We start from the raw sequence: 21,267 nt of genomic DNA, 5'->3' as shown, positions 1-21,267 counted from the left end.
TTGGGTCTGCATTCTGGCTCTGTGGGCTGTGGTCTGGTCACTTCACCTCTCTGAGGCAATGTCCACTTCATACAGTGCCTCCCTCATAGGCTGGTCAAAAGTCTAATAAGATGAAGACATATTTAATAGATGCTCTTCTTATAAACCGAGCACAAGATCAAGAATAAAAACATTTAGCGTGTATTTGGGGTAGGAAATGCCAGTGTACCAATCTAGGTACTTTAAAAATAGATCCTTGGGGCGCCTGGGTGGCTCAGTCGGTTGGGCATCTGACTTCAGCTCAGGTCACGATCTCGCGGTCCGTGAGTTCGAGCCCCGCGTCGGGCTCTGGGCTGATGGCTCAGAGCCTGGAGCCTGCTTCCGATTCTGTGTCTCCCTTTCTCTCTGCCCCTCCCCCGTTCATGCTCTGTCTCTCTCTGTCTCAAAAATAAATAAACGTTAAAAAAAAAAACAAAACGTAAATTAAAAATAGATCCTTTTTGTTCACTCAAGCTGACTAAAAAGCAGACAAAAAGTGAATTTAGAGATTAAAATGGAAGTTCTGCGCAGACTTACAGCCAACTCATAAGAACTCAGAATTCCTCCTATTGAATGAAGATAACATACCTTCTTTTCCCCCAGGAAAATAGCTAGCATAGGTTAATTCATTAATACTTACATAACGATCTAACATCTGTCTCAATGACAATAAATGCAATTTCAATTATCAAGATATTTACGTAAATGTAAAAAGATGAAAACCATAATATTTTCTCTAATTGTCTTGACATATATGCAAAGAAAAGCTTGATTTGTTTAGATATTGAGCATCTGAAAAAATAAACCTTGCTTTTGCCCACTTTGCTAACTTTTTTTTCTTAAAGTAATTATGAAATCACTGGGGCTTACGCAGCGAAATGCAAGGCCTGAAACAAAACTGACCCTTCCACTCTTGTTTACCCAAGTGAACATTGTCTGATTTCAGTCCCAGAAATCAGTCACTGAATAAGTCCTTCTGCAGAGTCTCATTCTGTGTTTTTTTTTAATTAAAAAATTGTTTTTAATGTTTATTTTTGACAGAGTGTGAGCGGGGGCGGGGGGGGGTGGTAGTGGTTGGGCAGAGAGAGATGGAGACACAGAATCCGAAGCAGGCTGAGCTGTCAGCACAGAGCCCGAGGCGGGGCTTGAACCCACGAGCTGTGAGATCATGACCTGAGCTAAAGTCAGACTGAGCCACCCAGGTGCCCCCCATTCTGCATTTTTAATAGGAGTTTTAGAAGCTACAGATGTATTCAGGAGTAAAATGAAACCATTAAGACCATTAAGAAAGATGAATTCTTCTAGGATTCTAACGCCTACGTTCATACATGTATATCCAACTGCCTACTCAACATCTCCACGTGATGTCTGTTTAGCAAACCACTCGGACCCAACAAATCCCCAAATAAACTCCATATATCTCTCCCCTACCCCTACCTGCTCTACTCACAGCCTCCCCCAGTCGGGTGGCATTTCCTTTCTTCCTTTGCTTCTTTGTAGTCTTTCTTGACTCCTCTCTCATGCTTATTATTGTTCAATTTAACAATTAATCTTGTTGGTTCTACCTTCAAAATAATCAAACTCAAGGCACCTGGGTGGCTCAGTTGGTTGGGCGACCTACTTTTGATTTCAGCTCAGGTCATGATCCCAGGGTCATGGGATTGAGCCCTGTGTTGGGCTCCGTGCTGAGCATGCAGCCTGCTTGAGATTCTCTCTCTCTCTCTCTCTCTCTCTCTCTCTCTCTCTCTCATCCCCTCCCCCTCTTGTACACTCTCTAAAAAAAACTTTTAGTGAAAAAATTGAAAAAACACAAAATAACCAGACTCTAATTACTCCTCACCACAGCTAATGCTGCCACCCTGGTCCAAGGCACCATCATCTCTCATGGGAAGATTGCAACAGCCTCCTAACTGGTCTGTACCTTCTCTTCTTGCTCTCCTACAGTTTATTCTCAATATAGTAGCTGGAGAGTAAAAGCCAGATCATTGCCCTCCTTTGCTGAAGTCCTCCCAAAGCTCCCTCCTACAAAGGCCACAAGGCTTTCCAGAATCTCACCGTCCTCTTCTCCCCGCCTCACTTACTCTGTCCTCATCACACTGGCTTCTGTGATTCCTGGAATATGCCAGGCGCGCTCCCGCCTCGAGGCCCTTGTGTTTCCCCCAGGTATCTGCAAGGCGAATTCTCTCACCTCTGCTAAGTGCCACCCCTAACCACCACACTTTGATCCGCATGCACCACGGCATTCCTGCTTCTCCTCGCCCTGCTGTACTTCTCTTCCCACTGTGCTCATTACTTCCTAACATAACATACTATTTCATTAAATGTATTGTTATTGCCCACGTTCCCAACGAGAACAAAAGATCCACATGGAAGTCATTCAGTAAATATTTCCGAATTAAGGGAAAATGCCCTCCTCACAAAAAAGGCCAAAAGAAAACAACAACAACAACAAACCCATAAAACAACCAGTATCCAAAAAGGGTCTTACAATGTCCAATAGGACCCACATATTATATATCATTTTCTTTTTATAATGCTTGTGGCTTTAGGAGGAGGAATGAAGAAGTAGGACCGGCACTGGGAAGAGGCTGCTGGTTTGCTCAGGAAAGACCCTTAAGAGGGGCATTACAGGGGAGGGGGAGAGCACCACACTTTGAGCACAGGGACTTTGTCACAGAAGTCCTAAAACCTCGCTTTTCTTTTTTTTAATGTTTATTTATTCTTGAGACAGAGACAGCGTGTGAACAGGGGAGGAGCAGAGAGAGAGGGAGACACAGAATCTGAAACAGGCTCCAGGCTCTGAGCTGTCAGCACAGAGCCCGACACGGGGCTCGAACCCATGAACTGTGAGATCGTGACCTGAGCCTAAGTCGGACGCTTAACCGACTGAGCCACCCAGGTGCCCCCTAAAACCTCTCTTTTATCTGAGAGCTAGAGGGATCAGACCCAAAGTGACTGACCCACATTACAAATTCACAGGAGGCTGCCGGGCACACTGGAATTTATAAATAAATGGCATTTCTTCCCAGTGGCTATGTCCACTCTCCAGAATATACTCTTCTGAGGTGATGGTACCCAGGAAACTAATTCAGTGTGCAGAAGGCGGTTTACGGATTTTGGAATCAGGGCTAAGGACAGGTAAGCCTCCCGAGGGCTACTCAGTTTGGGCCACGGTAAGCCATGGTCTTCATCTACGCTTCACAATGGACAACCCCTCTCAATCCATATTCATGTCCACATGACTCAGAATCCCTCCTCCTGGTCAATCGTGGGCAACCACTGGGAATTTTTCCTCTATGGATTTTGCTCTATGAGGATTTTCACTGTTCACTGGGCACAAACTTTCTCTGGGTAGGCTGGATTAGTTGTTTACACATATATATATATCTCATCTGTACTATAATACTTATATTATGCTTATCTATACATTATCCATGTTGCTCTGCTGTTTTCCAGGAATTACATAAAGGTCACTTAACTGGAGTTTTGGGAGTTCATTAACTCCTCAGTCTCTTGGTCCACTCCTACTTGGCAGGAGTGTGGTCCCTGTAGATGGTGTCCCAGAAGGGCACCGACATCCAGACTCCCCGTCCTTGGGGCCTCTCAACCCTGCAGCGGGTGGACCCATGCTGCAGTCAGGAACCTTGGTCTATGCTCACTACTCTCACTAATTAGCTATTTTGACCAAGATAAATCACCTCTAACCTTTCTGGGCTTCAGCTTCCAAATCTGAAAACAGGAAGATTGAACTCTTGAAGGTCCCTTCTATTTCGAAAAACCCAGGGTTCTATTTCTGACCTACCTCTTAAAGTTTTAAGTAATGACAACGGCATCTGAAAGCCTCTTTTCCTAAACTTTTCCCAAGGCCAGATGTTCCTGGCACTGACTTAGGAGAAAAAAATAGTTTTTGAATAACCTAACATTTTTGTCTTTCAGAGCAAATTATCCTCTGGCCTTTTCAATTCTTTTTCCCCTACTGCTCCCTCTGTATGAATCTTTAACAGAAGTTTTAAAAAAGTAAACTATCTACTCTTCCTGATTTGTCAGGGTTTATCTTGTAACAGCATTATTTTTTTTTCCACTTTAGTATTCCTATATAAAACCTCTCCAACATTGTTAGTCTGGTAACTGTGTGCCTCAGCCCCAATTTGTCCCTGTTTTGCAGGAAGGTTATTAAATGCTCTGGGGACGAGGAACAAAAAGCTGAGACCGGGCTAGAGAAGGAAGCAAGCTGTCCATACAGGTAAGTGCTGGCCTGAATTTTCACGAGGTGAGGGGCAGGGAATGGCAGGAGAGTGAGAGGAGAAAGAAGAGGAAAGGCAGAAGGAAGGAGAGAGAGAGAGTGAAGGCACACATTGCTGGCTTTGAAAGAGGTTTTAGGCGAAGCCCTCGTGGCAGTTCATCAAGAATGTTCATTTAGTTAAATGACTTCTGGAACTGGGACTTTCCTAAGAAGCCACACCGCAGTTAGAAGGCAGAGTTGGAACTCCAATTCCCTTCCTCCCTGTGTAGCCTTCTGCATGGCAAGCTGGCGAGGTGCAACGCAGCCCCTCTACTGACCCCACACCCCGTTTTCAGGACTCTGGATCATTCTACAGGCCTTTAAAGCCTATAAGAAAGACCAAATCTTTCTACAGCTGGCCTGGAAATCAAAGAAGTGGCTTCCGAATCACCATGTAATCACCATTTTGGGTAAATCAGTGATTTACCCAAAGAGTAGCAGTTCATTAGCAAACCTCCAAATGAACCTATAGGTGTAATATATGCACAACCTCCTGGTCTAAGATTAGCTGCATATTCCAAATAATTGTAGGTCCCACGATATCATCTAATGACTTTTGGTTGAGGAAATATATGCCCTAAAGAATTTTTGCCCTGTTAAAAAAAAAAAAAAAAAAAATATATATATATATATATATATATATATATATATACACACATATATATATATATTTGTATGTACCTGTGCATGTGTGCAAATATATATATATTTGTATGTACCTGTGCATGTGTGTGTGCAAACATGTGTCCTACTGCAAAGAAAAACCTCTTTGTTTTTAAGCCACACGAGGATTACAAAACAGTACAATGCGAGAGCTTAAAACATGACATATTATTAAAATCCAGACACAAACAAAAGTAGAAAGGAAGCCTAATTCCTACCAGAAAGCATCAAAACAGACTCTGGTAAGTCACTTCTAATTAGTATTGAGAAATTACAGTGTTAGTGATATGTAAGTACCTGGTAGTGGAACCGGCAGAGTCCTGTAAGCCAGGAATAGGTGCCTCTTAAATTGTGTGGAGTGCACCATACAAGGTTCCATTCAAGGACTCATCTTTTCCCAGTTTATTATTATTAATTTCTGAAGTTTATTTATTTATTTTGAGAAAGAGAGAGAGTGTGCAAGAGAGAGAATGAGAAAGAGCATGAGTAGGGGAGGGGCAGGGAGAGAGAGAGAGAGAGAGAGAGAGAGAGAGAGAGAGAATCCCACTGATAGTGTGGAGCCTGATGTTGGGCTCGAACTCATGAACTGCAAGATCACAACCTGAGCCGAAATCAAGAGTCGATCGATGCTTAACCAATGGAGCCACCCAGGCGCCCCACCCGGTAGTTTATTATTTTTGAGGAAAAGCCTTCTCTGTCCTTTCATAAACAAATAAATGCAACCCATTCTTGTCATTTTCTGATGCCTTTTTGGTGGGGAGGGGACACTTAGAGGCTTTTTTTTTGGGGGGGGGGGGGAAACAGCACCAACTTTCCAACTGGTGAAGAAAATGGGAAACTGAAAGGACACAGTGAAAAATCAACCAAGCATGTGGGCAATCCCTTCCTCAGAAACATCAGAGTACACATAAGTGTTAATGATGTTTTATTTAGAAGACAGCACCTTCAGCCAAAGAAGACCACAGAGCAGTGCATGAGGCTGTCCATCATAACTTCCCTACCATTTCCTTCCAGAAAATCTATAATCTAAACAAACAGCATGGCCATGGCTCCAGAATAGTCTTACTGCCTTGCTTCTTTTCTGGGACAACAGGCCAAGTCGTCTTTGGGTCCTTATGACCCAGAAGAAAAATACAACATTTTGTTTGAGGCATTCATGAAGGAAAATGATACTGATCTTGTAATCTGAGGTATCTTCAAGCCTGTGGGTTTAGAGGGAGGGTGGTATAAGAAGACATAATTACTGGATGATTCTCAGGAAGTGTGTTTATTCCTGCATGAAGTCTGGTTTTAGTCAACAGAACTGAGGAAAAGGCTTTTTCCTGAAGATTACGTAGTCAAAAAGTATAAATTATGGAAAGAATAAAAAGCATTACCCCATGCTATCTCTTCTGTTTCCTTTATTTTCCTTGCCTTCATCCTTGTCAGCTCTTGAAAACTGAACTGCTTATAAGCTGAAAATCACAGAGATTTTGTCAAGCATTCCAGAGTCAAGATAAAAATCAATGGTGTTGAAAAAAACCGCATTATTGAACCTCCTGGTCTTTTTCAAGAGTGTATACCACGAGAGCAACTGGCTTGTAGCAGATGATGTGAACATTAGAGCACTTACAATACTTTAAAGAACTATTTATACTTTATAGTTCCCTAATGGCTACAATATGTAAAGAACTCCTATCACTCAACAACAAAAACCAAACAACCCCATTTAAAAAATGGGCAAGGGACTGAACAAACATTTCCCCAAAGAAGATACACAAATGGTCAACAAGCACATAAAAAGATGCTCAATGTCGCTAATTGTTACGGAAATGTGGATCAAAACTACAAGATATCATCGTACACCCATTAGGATGGCTGCTATGAAAAAAACCAGCAACCAGTACTGACTAGGATGTGGAGAAATTGGAACCCCCGTGCACTGTCAGGGGGACGGTAAAATGGTATAGCCGCTATGGAAAACTGCATAGCAGTTCATCAAAAAATTTAAGACAGAATTACCAGATGATCCCTCAATACCACTTTTGGGTATGTATACAAACAAATTGAAAGCAGGGTCTTAAAGAGATGTTTGTATACCCGGTTCACGGCAGCGTGATCGACAAAGGCCAAAGGCGGCAGCAACACAAATGTCCTCCACAGATGAATGGGTAAAGAAAATGTGGTGTATACACATCATAGAGTATTACTCAGTCTCAAAAAAGGGCGGGGGTTCTGACACATGCTACAACACGGGTGAACCTGGAGGGCATTACGCTAAGTGAAATAAAGCAGTCACAAGAAGACAAATTCTGTATGATTCCACTTCTACAAGGTCCTCGGAGTAGCCAAACTCAGAAACACCAAGGAGAATGGTGGTTGCCAGGGGCTGGGGGAGAAGGAAATGGGAAGTTGTTTAACGGTTTAACGGTTAACGGTTTAACGGTTTACAGAATTTCCATCTACACACTTAATGATTAAGATGGAAAATTTTAGGTGATGTCTGTTTTAACACAATTAAAAAAACCCACCACCTGTGGCTCCCAATATTTCCCAGCATAATGGTGATGACAAAACTGTGATACTTTACCCACATCCAGAAACATCTCTCTGAGAAGCCCGGGGGGCTGGGCCTCCAGACTTGGTGGTGACAACTCAAAAAGATGACCAATGATGAATTCAACTGTGAAAGCTGCACTCATCAAAGTTTTATTTTTTCTTTTCTTTTCCCTTCCAGCATGAATGTTTTGTATATCTCACCAGCTTTCCTTCTGGAACCCAGGCAACCCCATTATCCGTGGAGGCTGGCTCTGAAGTGTTACTCTACTACTACCCGGCATCCTGGGGAGAAGAAGCCTGCCTATATGTCAGGGTCTAGGAGAAGAGGAATTTGCAAAGTCAGTCCCCTTCTTCTTATTTAGAGAATTCAGTAACATGCCTATACAGTCCTCCTTCCTCATAAAATTCACAATTTTCTCTCCAGATAAAAGGTGACTATTTATCTCTTCCTGCTTTTGACCTTCAAACTGAACTCAGTGTTCAACTTGGCAGTAATTTCTGTCTAAAAATGACAAGCTAGAATAATAGTCCAGGTGCTCTCCACCATCTGACATGATCTACCACCCTGTGCTGTTCCATGTCCTTTTTTTCCAGAACCACTTCCAGGTTTGGGGCTCAGAGGCACTACATCATAACATCATAAACCTTTTCTTGCATTTACAGCACAAAGGAACACCCCAAAGGTGGAAAGCTGGAGAAGGGGGTGAGAAATTGGCTAGGGAGAGAACAGACACCCCCAGAATAAATGGAAACAGCTTTTGGAAGGATGCATTAATAAAAGAGACATTAGGTCCATCTGGAAAATATTCTAACAAAAAAAAAAGCCCTTTTCTACTATGTGCGGCAGATTAGCAGAATGCAAAAGTCCCTGAGCAACAAAGCTCTATGACCAACTGAAAAAGCAAAGCAAAACTGAAAGAAGAGCTCCTTCTAGGGATGTCCAGCCACCACGAAGTCGTGAGCCTCTTTTTGATCTCAGGGGCACTCCTAGTGCCGTGTGCAAGAGACCTTCCTGGTGTGTGTGCAGTTCCCCTCTGGTGTGTGTACGTCTCCTTCAGGCACTGATTTGTGCACAGGGCTCCAAACACCAATGGCGTCCAACCTCCCCTCCACCCCCAACCCCGATGGAAAGGTGGGCTGCCTCTCCGAGCGAGTGCAGGGGTTCTGAAGCCACTGGGGCCGAGATCTCCAACTTGGAATCCAGCCCTATTCTGTGAGCCTCCCCTCCATTTTCTTGCACAACATGGTAGTAAAAAATGAAAAAAATGTGGCTGTCTGAGGACATAATCAACAATGATTTTTCTCTTTCATCACTGTTCTGGTTATTTTGCACTACTGGGATGTAAACAACACGTGAGTCCTCTAACCCCTCACCCCTTTGTTGTTTTTTCAGTGCAGACACTCTGGAGAACACCGTGGGCTAGAACGACAAGAGGAACCAAGAAGCTCCCAACTCAACCTCTCTTCATTACTCTCCCCACCTCTATCAACATGTTAACGCAGCCACGGAAGAAATCTAGTAGGTTTTCAAAAACATCCAGAAAAAGACTCAGCACCCTCTCTGGCCAACCTGTTCTAGTGCTTGATAACAATCCAAGAATGCAGTAACTTCCTCCCTCTAACTCAGATTCGAGACACTCTCCTTTTTCGTACAGGTCTGAAAGTATCAGGCCCTTGCGGAAGAGCCTTTTATTGACCTGACGCTCTTCATTAAACTGTCCCACACCGGCCAGAGGATGAATAACCTTGGACCATTGAGCTGTTTCTAGGCTCTAATTTCCAGTGCTTTAACTGTCCCTCTGGCTCGGCTCTAGACTCTTCAAGTCCTCCTTCGTACAAGTAGCATGGCTTGTGAAGACACACAGCTCTAGTGATGGTCCCCACCGCATGGCTTCTTCGGGCACCGTGCGGTGGGAGCCTGGGGCCATGCGCGCGCAGGCAGGGGACTTCCTCACCTCACATTCAGGCTGTCCCCAACCCCCTCTCCTCTACCCTTGCTTAAAGTTAATAGAAGAAAGAAAGGAAGAAAAAAAAGGGAAGGAAGAAAAGAAGAGGGCAGAAAAAATACAAAAGGGAACTAAGATGTATAAAAATATGAGAAATGCATTGTAACAGGAAATACAAGCCAAAAGATTCATTTTACCAGATGAAAAGTACATAAAAACAACATTTTTGCATTCAGACTCGCAGCATGTTTCCACACATAATATTTCAGTATTTTCCACCGCCCTTTGAACACCCCACGAGTGCCTGCAAACACAAGCTGATTTGTCCTGTTTCAGCTTTATGCTAATAGGTAAACGTGAGGAGAGGCTTATAGCTGAATTCCATGAAATAAGTTATTGCATGAACATCTGAAGGTTGTTTTTTAAAGGTAAAGAGGGAAGCAAGAGACTCTGAGAATTTCATTTTCACAGTAATGGCTCGATGTTTGTTCCTCTAACAAAGTGTGGCTTTCAGCTATGCCCTGGCTCTCACATTCAAAGCCAGAGCAATTTCTTCGCATTACAGAAAGACAGTTTAAGGAAAGAGAACAAGTTAGGTAGTTTAGAGTGGCTATGGAAGATTTTTCAGGGGGGGAAAAAAAGCACTAACCTGTGTTGTTTTAATCCGCCGAAAACGACAAGTTCTCAAGTTCCCCTGCAATCTTCTAGCCAGTTTCCTGTAAATGTCGCATGTGACATTATACTTCCTCACTGCACCGTCTCTGCCTGCCTCTCTAAGTGGTCAGAGGCATGTGATAAGATCGTCTCGTTGCTTGCTTCACACTGGGGTAACCCTGCTTCTAAAGGAGACTTTGTCACTCCAAAGGGGTCCCCCAGTTTGCTTGAGGCATCCCTAGGACACAGGTAAAGAGAAGATAAGCTTGGAAGAAAGGCAGAGAAGAATAATGTCTGGACTCCTGGCACTTGTGATCTGGCAAGGATCAGGGGTAAGGGAGAGACGGGGAGTCTGGAGCCCCAGAGTCGCAGGGTTGGGGCAGCAGCTGAGAAGAGGCAGACTGCTCACAGCACAGCCCCGGGGGGCTCTCCAGTCATCTGGACAGGGCCCCGCTGTGGCTGCCCTCAGGACTCCCCAGGAAGGGCCAGCTTTGGGCCATGGTGCTGAGCCCAGGAGGTCCCCAGGCTCCTCTCCGGAGGGCACCACCACGGAGAAGCACACCCAGGGCTCAGTTCACACTTCTGGATCCTGCAGTGACAAGACCCACTCACCCTGAATCTCCCCAGCCAGTCTCAAGTTCACATCCAGTCTTTTCAGTCCTGCTGTCAGGCGGTGTGCCCTAATTCTTGGTTCAGCAAACAAAGCCACGGTCCTCTCTGCCTCCCAGGCGAACTAACTGGCAGACATCCCCCACTCCCCCCCGATTGTCTCCAAAATATGCCAGGGTTTTGGCTTCCCTGTGGGATGGTGGTGGGTTCCTGCAGGTATGTGAGTCCCGGCAGTGGGGGGGGCCTTGATGCTGGCCAGGCAAGAGCACCAGGCGAGTGCCCTGGTGTGAACCTCTGTGCCCCCAGCAGAGGGGCGACTGGAGAAGAGCTGAGGCAGGACGGTGCCAGAAGCCAGGGTGCCGTTTCTAGCTTTCTTGTTCCTGTGGTCAGTGCCTTCCTTTCTCCTTCCATGATTCCTCTAGCTCTGTGGAGGTCCACACACATGGAATTTGTGGATGTAGGAAGTGGTGTGTGGGAGTTAAAACCATGTCCTGGACCGAGCGGAATATTCTGCAATTTGTACAACCTGACTCAGTACAGAAACCCCAAAGTTGTTTCTATTTGGCTACCCTAGCATAATTCTTTTCTTTAAAATGCTTTTAAGAGGATTTTTTGTTTTTTAGAAAGGTAATTGTAGAAAACCTCACTGTTCCAAGTCTTGAAAATATTACCCTCTAATTCCCCAGTGAAGTTTTCGATGTGAGAACACAGAGTAAGGAAACGAGTCCTGGGATCAGGACTCTGGACAACTGCAAAGCTCTTATGTCTCACCACTTGATTGCATTTCTGGCTCTGAAAACGCGCATTAACTGGCCCACCGGTCTGACAGCTGATGGCTGGTTTTCTGATTGAACTGTGCAGTTAGAGTAGCCAGTTGAGTCAAGACGGCTATAAGCATGACAGTGGTTTTAAAATGGGAATGATGGTACAATTTTGCTATCTTAGAAAAACAAAATACTACACAGATGATAAACAACGATGACTTCATTTGAAGTATTTAGAAGTGTCATGTTTAGAAGTGTCGCATTGTGCGTTAAACTGCCAGTTCCATTTTTCAACTAAGCAGTGACATATGTTCTACTTAAGCCATGCTGTGTGGAATTTTTAAAGGTCTTAACAAAATGCTTTATAATTTTCCTTTAAAATCCCTAACCTGGCCTCCTGTCTGTGAATTTCTTTTTTTTCATTTGTTTTGGCATTTAACAAATTTTAGCAGACTTTGTTTTTTAGAACAGGTGTGAATTTACAGAAAAATACAGAGTTCCCACTCATCTGCACCCAGTCTCCCCACTATTAAAATCTTATATTTAGTATGGTATATAAGTAACAATAAAACAGTACTGAATTTTTTTTTTTATGTGGGTCACTTTTGTTTTGAGAAAGAGAGAGAGAGAGATAGTGTTCAGGGGAGGGGCAAAGAGACAGGGAGAGAGAGAGAATCCCAAGCAGGCTCCACACTCAGCCCTGAAGTGGGACTCCATCCCACGACCCGGAGATCATGACCCAAGCCAAAATCAAGAGTTGGACACTCAACTGACTGAGCCACCCAGGCACCCCGATACAGTGTTATTAACTGAAGCCCACAGTTTATTTAGATTTCTTTAGTTTTTTTTTTTTTCCTAATGTCCTTTTTCTGTTCTAGGATCCCATCCAAGACATCACATTACATTTACTCATCACATCTCCTTAGGCTGTTCTTGGTTGAGACCATTTCTTAGACTTTCTTTATTTTTGATGACCTTGACAGTTTTGAGGAGTACTGATTAAGTAGTTTGTAGAATGTCCCACAATTGGGTTTTATCTGATGTCTTTCTCACGATAAGAACGTACTTACAGATTACTTGTTGGGTTTCTCCTCCTTCCTTACTGGATGCTCTGCAAGGAAAATCTTGAGGAGTATCTACATAAATTATTTGGAATTCTTCTGCATGGAAGATTTGTCTCTTCTCCCCATTTACTAATTTATTCAATCACTTATTTATATAAGTATGGACTCAGAGATACTGATTTCATACTTTGGGTTACAATTCAGCACCACTTTATTTATTTTGTTGTTCAAAGCGTTCTACTCTTGACCACTGGGAGCTCTTTCAGTCGCATACTGGGCTCCTCTGACATACTCCTATCAGTGTTTTTTGAATTTTGTTCTTGTCTTGACAAGAGAATGAAAGAAAATACATCTATGGCCCTGAAAAGCTTTTTTTGCCTTCAATTTTCCTTGGTTCTGCCCCATGTATTAGTAAAAATCTTTTAACTGCTTTCATAAAATTAATCCTCGCCTCTACCAGCCAAGAAAACACCAAAACACCAACTGAGTGAAATTCTGCATTTCCTTAATTCCAAGATGCATGTTTGTGTTGGTAGTGGCTTTTTTCCTTCAGATTTTAACATTCCTGGAATCTGAGTGTACATTAATATCATGTCTTCTTTCCCTGCCTCCTCACCTGTCATTAATTTGATGGTACACCTTATAGTTGATGGTGTCTTGGGAATGGAGGAAGCAGAGCCATCAAGTAGTTCTTGTTTGGACCACAGACATCATTTAACCACTTTCACAGATTCTTCCCCCCACTGAACAAATATTCTGATTAAAGTGGTTTGATTTGTGGCATCTAAAGATATTTTTTAAAAACCCAAGATTTTTATCTACTCCTGGACGCATTCTAACTTTACATCAAACCACAAAATCTCATCAAGTCCTAAATACAGACAAAAGGAGGGGGGGGTTGTTCCCATTTTTTTCTCTAGGTTTACTCTTGAGCCCTGCACTTTGTGTTTACCATGTCACTTTTTCAAGACTTCTCAAATCCATCATCGTTCCCGAGGAGCCCAATGTTGATGCCGAGGGGTGGGAAGGATGAGGTTTCACATTCATGGTGATGATGGGTAATGGTGCTTACCGGCCAGAGGCAGGTCAGGAAGGATGCTGTGATTCTGCCTTTCCTACTCAGGGGAGCCAACCAACTGCAGAATGGAGAACTGACCATTTCTTTCTCTGTGCCTAGGATCTTCTCTCCAGCTCAAGAACCACTACTGCATTAGCAGTACCATTCTTAACAGATTTGTTTTTTTCCTTTTAATGGATGGAGACTTGTTCAACCATTCACCATGGGCATAGTTCCCAAATAGTCACAGGTGAAATGTCCCATCTCTCCATCCAGGTAGGCAGAACTTGGCCACTCTAAACACTAGGTTCCGTCCCACTCCTGGGTACCATGTACTAAGAAACTGATGGTGCCCTAGTGATCTCAGTAGCTTCCATAAGAGACTGGAAGAGATGCTATACTGACTTTTTTTAGTCAGCCATAGACTAAGCCCTTGCCACCAGCCACTTCCCAGATCCCCACTTTACAGACAAGCTAACCAAGTTAGAAAGGCTAAATAGCCTGTCCAGGGCCCCTTGATAACTTTGAAGCCAACATGTAAATTCAGCTCTGCCTGAAGCCGGAGACTCAGGGACTAATGCTACTCTGCCATAGACAGGTGTACCACTTATAATAAGTCATAAGTAGGCACGTTACTCAACACAGTCCTGTTTCCTAATTATTTTCTGCACATGCTTTTCACCTTGACTAAACCGAAGTGGCAATGAGGGCAGGGACAGGGTCTTCTATTAACTCAGCTTTCCAGCCTTAGCCCAGTAGCTTTCCTGTTAATCCTGTACTTTTGCTGTCCTGCCAATCTTTTTTTTTTTTTCTAATTTATCAGAAAATTCAGACTTTTTCTTTTTTGAATTTTGATTTTTTTGAGGAAGAGAGAGAGGTGGGGGGGGGAGAGGGGCAGAGGGAGGGAAAGAGAGAGGAGAGAGAAGAGAGAGAGAGACAGAGACAGAGAGAGAATCCTAAGCAGGCTCCATGCTCAGTACGGAGCCCAATGCAGGGCTCAATCCCACGACCCCTGGGATCATGACCTGAGCTGAATTCAAGAGTCAGACGCTCCACCGAATGAGCCACCCAGGCACCGCTAGACTTTTTCTAATAAAGGTAAATAATTTACCTTCTCTATTTCCCTCCACTACTTTGTTTTACTTTATGTTTCACTTATTAACTTCTAAAATACAAGCTTGTCTATTTCCAGTCCTTTTAAATAAAATCCTTAACTTTTAATCTAAGTATATTTTTAATCTTATCTCACACATTTCAAGGCATCATATTCTTACCGTTAATTTTAGAATAGCCTATAGTTTCAGTAGTGATATCCTTTTCGACCCAAGAGTTAGTTAAAAGGGTCCTATTTTAGTTTCCAAGTGCTTGGATGGAGGTGAGGGCAGAAGCCATCTTGTGTTAATTTTCAATGCTATGTTTTTTGTTATATGTGGCTAGTACATCTACTCTTTGGTTAATTAAAAAGTTTCTTTGTGGTCTAATATTTCATCTATTTTTGTAAATGGTTCATGTCCTTCTAAATATTTGTGTGTCTTTCCTACTTGTTGGTTTAGGTTGATAATGATAATGATGTTATTAAAATCTTCTTTTCCTACTTATTTTTGCCTACTTGATTAAATTCTGAAAGCATTTTGTTAAAGTCTCCCACTATGATCATGGAAAAGTTTACGTTTTGAAATTTTTATCTGTTAATTGTTTTATTTGCATTATTTATTTTTTTTAACAGATTTTGTTTTCTCTAACTCCGTGCTAAGATGTTCAGTGCATAAAGGTTCATTATTATGGACTCTGATTTGTATCTCTTATTCTTCTATGTCTTGTTTAGTATTGCTTTTTACATTTAATCCTACACATTTTTTTAAGATTTTTTTTTTTTTAAGTTTACTTATTTGAGAGAGAGGGAGAGAGAGTGAAAACGCGCCCGTGTGCACAAGCAGGGGGAAGGGCAGAGAGGATCCGAAGCAGGCTCTGCGCTGACAGCAGAGAGCCAGAAGCGTGGCTGGAACTCACAAACCGTGAGATCATGACCTAAGCTGAAGTCGGGCGCTTAACCGACTGAGCCACCCAGGTGCTCCAATCCTACACTTTTTAATATTAATGCTATCATCCCTATTTTTGTTTTGTTACTTAGCATTCACCAGCCTGTATCCCTTTATCTTCTTCCTTTCTGTGTAATTTTGCTATACATGTGACTCTTGGAGACAGCATATAGCTAGGTTATCTTTTTAATCAATGTGAGAGCCACTGATAGAGGAATTTAAGCTGGGCACTTTTACTGTTGTATGTTTGTCTTATTGGTTTGTCTTATTGTCTTATGGTTTGTCTTATTGTTGCCATTTTATCATTTATATTCTGTTACATTGTTTTCTTCTTGTTTTTTCCTCTTTTCTTGACTTTCCTTGATTGACCATGCTTTTTATTATTACAGTACCCTCTACTCCTGGCTACATATGTGTGTGTTTTAATGTGTAATGGTTGAAAAATCCTACCTATAAACTTTGCTCTAAAAATCAAGTATAGATGACCTTTCCCGGTAAACATCAGAGAACTCCATAGTAGAACCCTGTTAATTGGCAAGGTCAGTCCATTGTTCTGGGAAATTTAATGGTAGTTTCATGTTAATAATAGCAATTTGTGTGTATGGGAGGGAGATAACATTACACAGATATCAGAAACCCTTCTAAAAGAGTATGTTGCCAGGTTTCCATTCATTTTCCTCCCACCCTTCCTATAAGAAGGACTAGCTAGCCATAGCTCTCACAAATCATGTGGGTAAATGTGGGGTGGTGGGGCAGCCAAGAACCCAGTGTCTGGGAGACAGCTAGGAATATCCCAGGGAATGCTTCTGCAAATGCAGGGATCTGAGACATGCAGGCATTTTGGAGATCTGTAGAACCTATCTATAGAAGGGAGGCTGTCAGTGTGGGTTTCCAGCAACCTCACTTCCAAGCACTGGACTTCATCATTAGCTAAGGAATCTATCCTAGAATTAGGTAAGAGTCCAACAGTAAGATCACAAGAATGTAAAGATATCCTCTAAAGAAGTGAGGAATTCAAAGGAGAAAATAACGTTGCTAGATATGCTTAGAGGCAATAATTCTGTTTCCTAATGTCTAGTTACAAAGCACAGAAATCAACAAGAATCTACATCTTTCCTTCTTTTGAAAATTAGGTAGTTTCTACTTTTTTAAAGCCTTGATGTCAGTGCAGGGCTGATGGGGAAATTCTGTCCACAAAATATCTAAGTTGGCATTGTTTTTATGTATTTGTATATGTGTATGTGTTTGAATGAAGATTAACATTAAAATTCCATATTTGGGGCGCCTGGGTAGCTCAGTCGGTTGAGCATCCGACTTCAGCTCGGGTCATGATCTCGCGGTTCGTGAGTTCGAGCCCCGTGTCGGGCTCTGGGCTGACGGCTCAGAACCTGGAGCCTGCTTCGGATTCTGTGTCTCCCTCTCTCTCTGCCCCTCCCCCGCCATGCTCTGTCTCTCTCTCTCTGTCAAAAATAAATAAACATTAAAAAAAAATAAAGTTCCATATTTAATTTCTCATGGAGAAACGCAGGATAGCGTGAAGGAGGGAACAGGCATAAAGCTGTAGCAACTGTTTCAAAATCTGCCCGTGACTCTCAGTTTACTGGACTAAGATCCTGGTTTGGACTACAAAAAAGTGATAAAATACCGAAGTATTTCTGTTCTTTTTTTAAAAATTTACTTGGCTGAATTTGTTATTTTAAAAAAATGCTTAGCTATTATTTGGAGACAGAGACAAAAGCATGAGTGGGGTAGAGACAGAGAGAGAGGGAGACACAGAATATGTAGCAGGCTCCAGGCTCTGGGCTGTCAGCACAGAGCCTGACACAGGGCCTGAACCCACGGACCTCGAGATCATGAGCCGAGCTGAAGTCAGATGCTTAACCGACTGAGCCACCAGGCATCCCAAAGTGTTTCTGTTCTAACGTAACATATTTTAAAAAATTAATTTAGCTTCATAAACAGTTTATGAGTTAAATATTGTTTGTAATTATTCTCATAAATCAAAGGGGAGGCTAAGTTCCCAAGAGTTGAAAGGATTTGTTCAAACGAGTAAATAAGTGATAGAACTGGGATTTAAACCCAAAGCTTATGACTGCAAGTCCAGTGTCATTTCCAGCATCCACCAAAACCGTCTCCTTGTTGCTCTGTCTCTGAAAGAAACGTAACACATGCACACCACACGTGTGTTGTCCAGGGAGGAACTGCAGTGAGGCACGCCCTTGGCAGTAGGTGTTTCACAATGTAGGTCAAGCAGTCCAGCCAGACTCCAGAGCAATTGTTTCTACACTGACCCTGGGGGATGTGGGGAGCATTATGTCATGCCAAAGGCTTTCCTCATTAGCAATCATGCAAAAAGATACCATGCACCATGTTTCTGAGCCATTGGAGCAGCTATAGGGAGATGAAAGGTCAAAAAAGTTCTCTTGCGGAAGCACTGCACTTTGGTACGTTTGTTTATGCCACTGTAATGTAACCTAAGGCAGAATGATCAAGACCCCTGAAGATGTGTCTTCAAAGCCAAAGCCCTGCCCAGCATAGTGACTCTTCTCTGGCATACCTCAGGGACTGATGCCAACAACCAAACTGGCCCTTTCCAACATCATGCAGTTAAATTCCAAATAACTCCTCGCTCATCTTTTTGTTGATCAAAACATTGAAAGGATCTGGAAAATTCCCTTGTTCATAAAAAGAACTGGCTAGGGACACATAGGAAGCCTTGCCATTCACCCAGGATGAATTTTTTTTTTATTTTTTTAAAGTTTATTTATTTTTGACAGAGAGAGACAGAGCATGAGCGGTAGAGGGGCAGAGAGAGAGGGAGACACAGAATCCGAAGCAGGCTCCAGGCTCCGATCTATCAGCACAGAGCCCGACGCGGGACTCGAACTCACAGACCGCGAGATCGTGATCTGAGCTGAAGTCGGACGCTCAACTGACTGAGCCACCCAGGCGCCCCCACCCAGGATAAATATGAAGAAGCCTCATAAATACAGAACTCCAGAGGTAGTGGACAGAACCAATATACTCTCACACATTTGTTGCTCCTTCCTTCTAGGCCAAATAGAAAATAGAAGAATACAAGGCTATGTAAACAATTCAAAAGTGTACTAAGCGTATTGGGAGAGATCACGAATGGGTATTATGCAGATTTGTGGCTGTGATTCAGGATCTGCATTTCCCTCTCACACACACATAACATGGGACCAAGAGAACACCTAATTAATTGACTATTTGCACAATCTTCCTATTCAGACGCATCCCTCCCTTGTACAGTTAAGAGCACAGAGAATAGGGGAGAATTGGCAAACAAGATCATGTCACTCCTAAAAGGAGGGATTCTGGAATCAAACTACCTGGGTTCAAATCCCAGATCCATTACTTACTAGTTGCAGTGAATTATGCTTTCAGGACCCAGTTTTCTCATCTGTAACATGGGGATAATTTTATGAGCATTAAATGTGATGCTGCACTCAAAGAGCTTAGCCAGTGAGGGACGTAAATGGTGGCTTCTATTGCTGTCAGTATGTGGAAATTTTATTATTAGGAAATTCTATATCAGAATTTCTCATAAGGAATGCAACTGGAGTCAAGCAATGAGCTTTATTTCTGAGGGTGCTGTGCAGGCAGGAAATAAAATTCAGGATTCAGGGAGTAGAGCTACAGGTCATCCAGTCATCCTAAAGAGACACAGTCCATCCAGGAAGCAGAGCAGAAAATCTAGATGATTACTTTGAGCCTGGACATGGGGATAACACGTATGCTTCTAAATTTGGAAGAGTGGGATGTATTTGTGTCTGATCAAAAATAAGGAGGAAAAGGGGATGTGAATTTTATCTCCATCATTTTTTTTAAAAACAAGGAAAGTTTCGTGGCCAGTGAAAAATGATGTGGATGAGAGAGACAAAAGGGGTTTTGCAGCAGCCATGAGTGCAGGTGAAGACTAGTCCATATGGAATTTTGGAGAAGCTATTTATGTGGTATGAAGTGTAAAACCTTTACGCTGTGCCTTTTAGAAAAATTTCAGTGAAAGAGATGTTACTCTTCAAGGCTTTCTGGATTTCTGATGTTTTCTTTCAATGAGACTCTGGGCAGAATCTGGACCAAGTGGGGTCTTAAGATTTATTCAGGTTATAATTAGAGTGTTGGTAATACCCAGCTGAGCAACATCAAACTCAACCACATGTGCTTATCATATATTTTCTGGATTATGATTTGGATTTTGAAGTGCCTGGAGACACGATGAATTACAGGATTCTGTAAAGGAGGCAAACTTTCAAAAGATAAACATCTCTCAAGATTTATTGATTAATTACTCACAGTCATTCTGAACAGGTAACTCTACATTTTGTATTTCAGTGTCTATTACTTTCTTTGCCTTTGAGCAACTTCTAGAAATAAAGTTGGTGCTCTGGGAGGTACCTAAACTAAAACAAGGTGCTATTTACTAAACTACCGTTGCGTATCTCTCAATGATATACTGACTTACAGTGCTGAAAGCAACGTGATATCCACCAATTAACTTCCAAGAAAAATTTATGTACAAAAATGATCAAATCTCTCTGTGTTTAATAATACATGTGTTTATTGACATAGGTTTCCTTAACATCTTATATAAACTGTGATTTAACCTTAGGGGCACTGGGGATCATTAAGAACACTACTGAAAGTGTAGGCTAAATAGGAATTAATGGTATATTACAATAAGTTGATTTTTTAAAAATATACTTCCCTTTTTATTGAAAAATTACCACCCAAAACTGTAAAATTCATCAAAGCATGGCTGAAATTCTTAGTAACTAGACTTCATAGGCGTGACGCCTTCCTAAGCAATAAGGATTATGCAGGGGGAAGAGGGGTTGTGACAAGTAGTGTGCTACTTATTGTACAGCTAAATATATAAATTCAGCTTAAAAAAAATTCACCTGGCTTGATACAAGACAAGGATTTAAGGTTACAAAAACAAAAACAAACAAGCGGGCAAAGCAACACCACCACCGCCCTGGGTTCTCATTAATGATAAATGCCTTATATTATCCAAATTGTAAAAAAAAACAAAAAACAAACAACAACAACAACAAAACCCAGGCGCTCCCAACCAGACTGCATACTGTGGCCTGGCACACCTTGGGATTACGTCTCTCATTTGTGTGGTTGCATAGCAGGCACATCTTACGTGAATCCAAGTCTTAATGCTTGAAGGGGAAACAGACTTATAAAATTATCTACATAGCGGCAGCCATTTCTTCCAGCATTCTGCACCAGTGCGCCCCCAGAGTATCCTCAGATGAGAGGCATGGATCTGTGGCTGTCACCAGCATGTCACAGTGGGTGTGATTCCAGTCTTTAAAAACAAGTATTTTTCATTCGCCAGGGCCCATAAATGGCAGCCAGCCACTTCATCTGGACGTCAGGCAAGGAAACAGCGATCAGGAGTAATTCTGAACAGCTGCAATTTCTACCTTAGTCACAACTGTAAATCCTAACCTTACTCAACCGCACTGTACCAGATAAGTCTTTGTCGCCACATGGCTGCTCCAGCTCTGACAACAGTAGCTCAGAAACTCTGCTGCTGGAGTGACTTTAAGGCTCAGTTATAAACCACCGTTCCTTCTGCGCGGTCCCTCCCCCGCCAT

At 42.5% G+C, this 21,267-nt stretch overlaps 2 protein-coding genes across 13 annotated transcripts in view; one reads left to right on the top strand and one right to left on the bottom strand.

Annotated features, from left to right (window-relative positions):
* LOC144617155 (uncharacterized) overlaps positions 1-9,684 on the top strand; it is a 131,624-nt gene extending 121,940 nt beyond the window's left edge. For 5 of the 9 annotated variants that reach the window (XR_013557261.2, XR_013557260.2, XR_013557267.2 and 2 more), the window contains 3 exons: positions 4,184-4,261; positions 7,680-7,839; positions 8,895-9,684. Coding sequence is in view for 2 of the 9 variants with exons in the window: in XM_081796363.1 (XP_081652489.1) it covers positions 1,867-1,931; positions 4,184-4,261; positions 7,680-7,839; positions 8,895-8,999 (408 nt within the window). In the remaining 7 variants the exon portion in view is untranslated. Of the gene's footprint in view, positions 1-1,710; positions 1,932-4,183; positions 4,262-7,679; positions 7,840-8,894 lie in introns of those variants that run through there. The other 4 variants (XM_081796363.1, XM_081796362.1, XR_013557264.2 and 1 more) reach the window with 4 other exon arrangements.
* The window catches only part of WIPF1 (WAS/WASL interacting protein family member 1), a 124,648-nt gene that overhangs the window by 70,233 nt on the left and 33,148 nt on the right, over positions 1-21,267 (bottom strand). For 2 of the 4 annotated variants that reach the window (XM_060621761.3, XM_060621760.3), the window contains exon 1: positions 10,097-10,288. The exons of 1 other annotated variant lie outside the window; for it this stretch is intronic. The gene's annotated coding sequence lies outside the window, so the exon portion shown is untranslated. Of the gene's footprint in view, positions 1-10,096; positions 10,289-21,267 lie in introns of those variants that run through there. One more of the 4 variants, XM_060621758.3, reaches the window with a different exon arrangement.

Source organism: Panthera onca, chromosome C1 (assembly GCF_046562875.1).
Source record: "Panthera onca isolate mPanOnc1 chromosome C1, mPanOnc1 haplotype 2, whole genome shotgun sequence".
NCBI lineage: Eukaryota > Metazoa > Chordata > Mammalia > Carnivora > Felidae > Panthera > Panthera onca.
This window is presented reverse-complemented; position numbering and strand designations above follow the sequence as displayed.